The following is a 7,883-nucleotide window of genomic DNA, read 5'->3' on the forward strand; positions in this document are numbered from 1 at the left end:
CGATCTTTGCCTACATTTCTGCAGTTGCAAAACTCTGGGCTTTGTGGTACTTTAAAAAAAATGTTCCTCCTTCCTACCTCCCCTCACAATTGGACCAGGGTAGATTTAGGATGAAGTGTGTGAGGCATGTGGTATTTCTAACTGTGGATCCGTTCAGTGTTCATGATACTGGGTGGGAAGTTTTTCTTTCAAGTCTGTGAGAACTAAACTCTGAGAGATACAGCTAATACGTGTTGGCAGTCACAGTTATTTTGTGCCTTGAACTTCCTCGTCCTTCCTCTTTTCCAGATCTTCATGAACGTTGCCATCTTTGAGGATGAGGTTTTGGCTGGCGTTACCACCCACCAGGAGCTCTTCCCTCACAGCCTGCTGAGTGTGATCGCCAACTTCATCCCTTTCTCTGATCACAACCAGAGTCCGAGAAACATGTACCAGTGCCAGATGGGTAAGGTGGAGGGGAAGGTGGTGGTAGTCACAGAAGAAAAGGGCTTGTATTTTTTTAAAATTTATTTATTTATTTTTTATTTTTGGCTGCGTTGGGTCTTCGTTGCTGCACGCTGGCTTTCTCTGGTTGCGGCGAGCGGGGGCTACTCTTTGTTGCGGTGTGCGGGCTTCTGATTGTGGTGGTTTCTCTTGTTGTGTATAGGCGCTCGGGCTTCAGTAGTTGTGGCTCACGGGCTCTAGAGCGCAGGCTCAGTAGTTGTGGCGCACGGGCTTAGTTGCTCCACGGCATGTGGGATCTTCCTGGACCAGGGCTCGAACCCGTGTCCCCTGTGTTGGCAGGCGGATTCTTAACCACTGCGCCACCAGGGAAGTCCCTTAAATCTGTTTTAAAAAATTAAATATGTATGGTTTTCTGCCATTATTTCTAAAAATATTGCTTCTGCCTCATTCTCTCATCTCCTGAGACTTCAGTTATGCATCATATATGTTATGCCTTTTAGTATTGTCCCATAAGCCACTGGATTTTTGTTCTCTTTTTTAAGTCTTTTTTTCTTCAGGTTGGATCATTTTTATTGACCTATCATATTCACTGTCATCTAGTGCATTCTTATTTCAGAAACTTAATTTTTTAGCTTAGAGCTTCCATTTGTTTCATTTTTATAGTTTCTGTTTTATCTGAGAGTCTTACCTTCATTCATCGTGAACATATTTTCCATTACATGAGCATAGTTATAACAGGTATTTTTAAATCACTGTCTGCCAATTCCAACATTTGGGTCATCTCAGGATCAGTCTTCATTGATTGCATATTTCTTGAGTCTTGGGCATGTTTTCCTGTTTCTTTGTATGTCTAATAATATTGGATTGGATTGTGGACAGAAAATACGTTGTAAAGACTAGATTCTATTCTGTTCCTCGGAAGAGGGCTAGTTTTTAGATTACTGGAAGCTAGCTGAACAGCTGTTGAAGTGCACTATTTAGCCTTAGGTAGGCTGCCCATGTCTGTCCCACCGCACATAGTGCTGGACGGAGTCCACCAAAGATTTGGACTCAGTTTATATGCAGAATGTAAGGCTCTCCCTTTATGGTTCTCTCCTTTCTGAAATTTGCCCCCTTACATTTCCAATTGCTGTCATGCTCTGAACTCTATTCCTTGATTCTTCAAGCCAATAAGACTGGGTTTCTCAGCTTTAGCCGCTACACTGACTGAGCCATCAGGTAAAAAATTAAACAAGAAACAAGACGTTAAAAACTGAAAAAACTGGAAATTCACTCTGAAGTTCCTTTTGTCCAAATGTTATTCCCTCTCTAATTTCTATTTTTTATTACATTTCAGTGCTTTCAGGTCGTGTGTATATGTATGTAGTTGATTTTCTTTTCTGGATTTTATACTTACATGTTGGGGGTGATATTGTAGGAATCTCTGTATACTGGAAACTAGAAGTCTCCCTTTTTTAAAAAAAAAATCCCCTGTGTATATATTTATTTATTTTAGTTTTAAAATTCATTTTATGTTTTTTGGGGGGTTTTTTTTGCGGTACGCGGGCCTCTCACTGTTGTGGCCTCTCCCATTGCGGAGCACAGGCTCCGGACGCACAGGCTCAGCGGCCATGGCTCACAGGCCCAGCCGCTCTGCGGCATGTGGGATCCTCCCAGACCGGGCACGAACCCGTGTCCCCTGCATCGGCAGGCGGACTCTCAACCACTGCGCCACCAGGGAAGCCCTAAAATCATTTTGTTTTGAATTGATTCTCTGTACTGTAAGGTAGTAGTACAAAGAAGCGTCTTACCTGCCCCCTGTACCTACCTCATTATGCACAATTTACAAATACCAACATCTTACTGTGTGTGTGTGTGTGTGTGTGTGTGTGTGTGTAAGAAAGTAATCTAATTAGATAGTAGTTACTCTCACTCCATCTCTCCCCCCAGTAGTAGTAATATCCTGTAGTTTGTATATATCCTTTACATCCCCTTTTTATGCTTTTATTACATTACATGTGTGTCCATAACTAGGTCGAGAATTGGGATGTGTGGCAAATGTACATGAATGCGTCATATTAAATGTCATTCTGTACTTTTTCTCATTCAGCATTGTTTTCATGGGTCACGTTGATACACACTTGTCTGCTTCATTTTCACCCCAAGTATTAGTCTGTAGTAAACATAACCAGCATGATTCATTTATTTATTCATTCCCCTATGATGAATATTTAGTTTTCAATTTTATATGTCACCTTTATAATCGAGGAGGAAAAAACGAAATCCTCATTTTTTTCCCTTTGTAGGTAAGCAGACTATGGGCTTTCCACTCCTCACTTTTCAAGACCGGTCAGATAATAAACTGTATCGTCTTCAGACTCCACAGAGCCCTTTAGTGAGACCATACATGTATGATTATTATGACATGGATAACTATCCAGTTGGGACAAATGCCATCGTTGCTGTTATTTCTTACACTGGCTATGATATGGAAGATGCCATGGTAAGTTTTACCAGATGTAGTTCCATCCTTTTTCGTTTTTAACTTTTTTGTTTACCGTCAGATCACTGAAGGAGTATTTCTTGTGTGCCCAAGTGCCTAGTATTTGGTGCGTGACTGTTCTGTAAATAGTTAATTCCTGGTCTAAGTTAAAAGTGACAAGCCTTGAGGGATATCACTAAATATTCATATGCATATAGCCTGCCTGTTTGAGTGCACAGTATGAGTAGATGTCGAATGAATGTAGTCTTGGAAATATCTACCTTTATGTGTGTCTGGATTTTAATAGTTAGCATAGGTGATTTAGGAAATGTGGATAGTTTTAAAATCAAATGCCTAAACCAGTTGTAATTCTAACCGGGTTTATTTTGAAAACTCTTCATTTGGTCTCAGTCTCTTAATGATTCTTTGACTTCACAGATTGTGAATAAGGCCTCTTGGGAACGAGGCTTTGCCCATGGAAGTGTCTACAAGTCCGAGTGTATAGATCTGTCTGAAAAAATCAAACAAGGAGATGATAGTCTGGTGTTTGGAGTCAAACCTGGTGACCCACGGATTCTGCAGAAGTTGGATGAAGACGGATTGCCATTTATTGGAGCACAACTGCAGTATGGAGATCCATATTACAGCTACCTAAACCTCAACACTGGGGAAAGCTTTGTGATGTACTATAAGTAAGTTCGCATAACCAGTGCTTTTTTTTTTTTTTTTGCGGTACATGGGCCTCACTGTTGTGGCCTCTCCCGTTGCGGAGCACAGGCTCCGGACGCGCAGGCTCAGCGGCCATGGCTCACGGGCCCAGCCGCTCCGCAGCATGTGGGATCTTCCCGGACCGGGGCATGAACCCGTGTCCCCCGCATCGGCAGGCGGACTCTCAACCACTGCGCCACCAGGGAAGCCCACCAGTGCTGTTTTTTAAAGGCTGTTTCTGAGGGAAATTGCTGGAGGTCAATGCAAGTTATTTTTCAACAGAATTTTTGGAGACAATATAAGTGGTAGCTTAGTTATTAACTGAATGGACATTTCTTAAATGAGACAAAGTTCTGTGGTCTGTTGTACTGCCTTTGTTTTTCTACTTTTCTTGTCAGTCTACTACAATTGATCAGTTTATCTGTGCCTTATTTTAAAACTATATTATTCAAACTTGGGCATCTCTCTCGGACATGTTGTTAGTAATGTTTCCTAGCTAAAATGTTGAGTTCATTATACCTCTTAATAAAAATAAAATTTTTAAGCTTATTTTACATGTAAAATTGGTTTCAGTAGTAGGTCTTCAGTAGTAGGTCTTCAGCTGCCTTTCTTGCTAGTATTCTTTTGGATGAACACAGTTCTATAGAACGTAATCAGTAGCCCTATTCATAAATACTTTTAGGGATACCAGCTCTATCTGTATTGGAGAATAGAGGTGAGAATAAGTTTTGCAAATATCCTTTATGAAGCACTAAATATATCAGTAAAACTTAGTATCTCTATACATTTTGACATTTTGTCTGGTTTATTTTTTCCTAGGAGTAAAGAAAATTGTATTGTGGATAACATCAAAGTGTGCAGTAATGACACTGGAAATGGCAAGTTCAAGTGTGTTTGCATCACGATGAGAGTCCCTCGGAACCCAACTATCGGGGATAAATTTGCCAGTCGTCATGGGCAGAAGGGCATCTTGAGCAGACTGTGGCCAGTTGAGGACATGCCATTCACTGAGAGCGGGATGGTTCCAGACATTCTGTTCAATCCTCACGGTTTTCCATCCCGCATGACCATCGGTATGTTGATTGAGAGTATGGCAGGGAAGTCTGCAGCTTTACATGGTCTCTGCCACGATGCTACGCCCTTCATCTTCTCAGAGGAGAACTCGGCCCTGGAATACTTTGGTGAGATGTTGAAGGCTGCTGGCTACAACTACTATGGCACTGAGAGGTTGTATAGTGGCATCAGTGGGCTAGAGCTGGACGCAGACATCTTCATAGGTGTGGTTTATTACCAACGCTTACGCCACATGGTCTCAGACAAATTCCAAGTTAGGACAACAGGAGCCAGAGACAAAGTCACTAACCAGCCTATCGGGGGAAGAAATGTCCAGGGTGGAATCCGTTTTGGGGAGATGGAGCGGGATGCTCTTTTAGCTCATGGTACATCTTTTCTCCTTCACGACCGGCTCTTCAACTGCTCGGATCGGTCTGTAGCCCACGTGTGTGTGAAGTGTGGTAGTTTGCTCTCCCCGCTGTTGGAGAAGCCACCCCCATCGTGGTCCACCATGCGCAACAGGAAGTACAACTGTACTCTGTGTAATCGCAGTGACACCATTGACACTGTTGCTGTGCCTTACGTCTTTCGGTATTTTGTAGCTGAACTGGCAGCTATGAACATCAAAGTGAAACTGGATATCGTTTAAACTTGAGGCTGGCCTTTTGGGTCAAGATTGCTCTCAGATTAAAACAAAATGTAACTTTAGTTCATTGAAGCTGTTAATATTTACTCTGGAGTTTTTCAAGGTTAAGAGTTCTCAACCAAGACCTGGCAACTAAGAATGCAGAGTTTCTGAGTTGCTCTGGTATAACTACTGAAGATGACTTTCAGTATATTTGTTGCTCTTTAAAAGTGATACACTGATAAATAGAAGGATATTCAGGGGAAAGTCTTTCCACCCCCAGGTTCTTCATATCCTGCTTTCAGCAGGCAGTGACTGTCAAACATTTATTTGTCCATGCAGAGCAGAGCAGTCCAATATAAATAAACAATGTAAGCCATACATATGTAATTTTGTATTTTCTTAAAATAAAAACAAAGGTAGAAAAATTTTTAGCAGCTTTTTTGAAGTGTAATGGTTATACCAAAAACCACATATGTAATGTATATAATTTGGTGCGTTTGAACATATGCACACGCTTGTGAATGATCACCACAATCGTGGTAATAAATGTCACCTCCAAAGGGTTCCTTGTGCTCCTGGAGGTGGTTGGTTTTGTTTTGTTTCTTGGTGTTTTTATGGTAAGAACACTGAACTTGGTATCTACCCTATGGACTATGGATAGAACACAGATGAATATATCGCCCCATAAAAACAGTTGTTCAAAAGACTGATATGTGTCTCTAGAAACTGGGTCTTGGTGTAACAAAAAATAATGTATTTATTGAAGGAAAGAGCGATAAAACTGAATGGTGTGTGTAACATGTCTATGAGTGAATGGCTGCTAAAACACATAGAAAAATACAACTCAAGACTGAATTCTGTATGTGACTAGAACAAAAATGTATCTAAAAAGAGCTATACTCAACACAGAATGATATGAAGTATATCACCTATGAATGGACAGTTTGTATAAAACAAAATTATCTACTTAAAGGAAATACGTGAACATAAGAACGAATATTTTTTAGAATAAACTATTGTAGAGTGGGAAAAACTATACATACAATTATATGCTGTGTATCTCTATGAATGGAATGTTGGCAGAACAATAATATATTAACATAAGACATTTCCATATACATAATTGAATTATACTTTTATATCTCCCTGAATGAAGAGTTTATGAATCTAAATGAATGTAACTACTGAAAGGATTTATACACAAAAGAGAATGATGCAAAATATATCTATACATGGAATGTTGGTAGAAAACAGAAACAAAAGAAGGTGTCTACAGAAAGAAAACATATTGTGGGTCCCTGGAATAAAGTGTGGTTAGAATGGAAAGGAATGGAAAGGAATATATCTACTCAAAGAAAAGTGGTGTACACAACACTGAATGATTGATAGGTTACTTATCTCTGAAGTGAATGTTGGTATAACAACAACGAGTGTATCTAATGAGAATGAGTGATGTGTTTTTATCTATAAATGAAGTGTTTGTGAACACAAATGATGTATCTAGAGTATGAGAATATAAGCAACTGTGCCTATTAAAAGGAAGGATTTAGAAATGAGCCTGAAAGAAAGGTTTTCCCCTGTGAATGGATTGCTGGCAGAACAAATGGGTGTCTGCTGAAACAAACTGCCATATGCAGCACTGATGATGATTTGTATCTCTGTAAATGGAGTGTTGGTGAACCCAAATGAATGTATTTACTCAAGTAAGAATGGTATATACAAGATGTGTGTGTGTGAAATTCATATGTGTAAACATATATAAGTATATAATCTCAATAAATGAAGAATAGAACAAGCAAAAAATCTACTTAAAGGAAAAATATACGCAAAAGATTGAATTAATGTTATGCAACTCTATGAAAAGCAGAGAAAAGTATCTTCAATGGGAAGATAGAGCTAAACGTAAAACTGAATAAGTTACTTATAACCATGAATGAAGTGTTGCATAATTAAAGCATTTATTATGAGTACCTTAAATGAAAGAAGTAAATACACAATTGAATGGCAGATTTGGGTTCCTGGCAGTACCCGTTCCTGGGTCCTGCTAGAAGTCAGACCTCCAGGCCCAGCCCACTTGGAGACAAAGACAAATCTATGGGGTAGATTCACAGCACTCAATCCCTCTGGCAGTCAAGATACAAGCTTTCTTTTATCTACGTTCCTAATGAGAAGCCACCTGTGACTCCTTCCCATCTGTCTTGTGGTAAAAGAGGCCACGTCACAGGACTGCAGTGATGTGTCTACTAGCTGAGGAAGGCCAAGGACTGCTGGCAACCACCGGAAGCTGGAAACAAAGCCTGGAACAGATTCTCCCAGTCTCCCGAAGGAATCAACCTGCCAGCACCTTGATTCTGGACTTCTGGCCTGAACTGTGAGAGAACACGTTTCTGCCTACCTAGTTTGTGGTAGACTGTTCAACAACCACAGGAAACTTCCACAGCCGAAGCTCAGTGCCTGGTGGGGCACACCGTTGAACAGCATGGGCTCTAAATGTGAAATTTAGGTACCTCCATTGGGATCAGTGAGGGGGAGGTGAAGGGGCCCAGACTGGCTGTCAGAGAACCAAACCACCTAATTAACCCTTCCCAT

The 7,883-nt window shown here is 40.5% G+C and overlaps 1 protein-coding gene across 5 annotated transcripts in view; it reads left to right on the plus strand.

The window, feature by feature from the left end:
* Positions 1–5,854, plus strand: part of POLR1B (RNA polymerase I subunit B) — a 26,943-nt gene extending 21,089 nt beyond the window's left edge. For 4 of the 5 annotated variants that reach the window (XM_007446010.1, XM_007446012.1, XM_007446014.1 and 1 more), the window contains 4 exons: positions 289–445; positions 2,730–2,926; positions 3,344–3,597; positions 4,433–5,854. In XM_007446010.1, coding sequence (XP_007446072.1) covers positions 289–445; positions 2,730–2,926; positions 3,344–3,597; positions 4,433–5,315 — 1,491 coding nt within the window. In that variant the 3' untranslated portion in view covers positions 5,316–5,854. The remainder of the gene's footprint in view (positions 1–288; positions 446–2,729; positions 2,927–3,343; positions 3,598–4,432) is intronic. The other variant, XM_007446013.1, reaches the window with a different exon arrangement.
* The last annotated feature ends 2,029 nt before the right edge of the window (positions 5,855–7,883 follow it).

Source organism: Lipotes vexillifer, unplaced genomic scaffold (assembly GCF_000442215.2).
Source record: "Lipotes vexillifer unplaced genomic scaffold, Lipotes_vexillifer_v1.1 scaffold1275, whole genome shotgun sequence".
In the NCBI taxonomy this organism is placed as follows: Eukaryota; Metazoa; Chordata; class Mammalia; order Artiodactyla; family Lipotidae; genus Lipotes; species Lipotes vexillifer.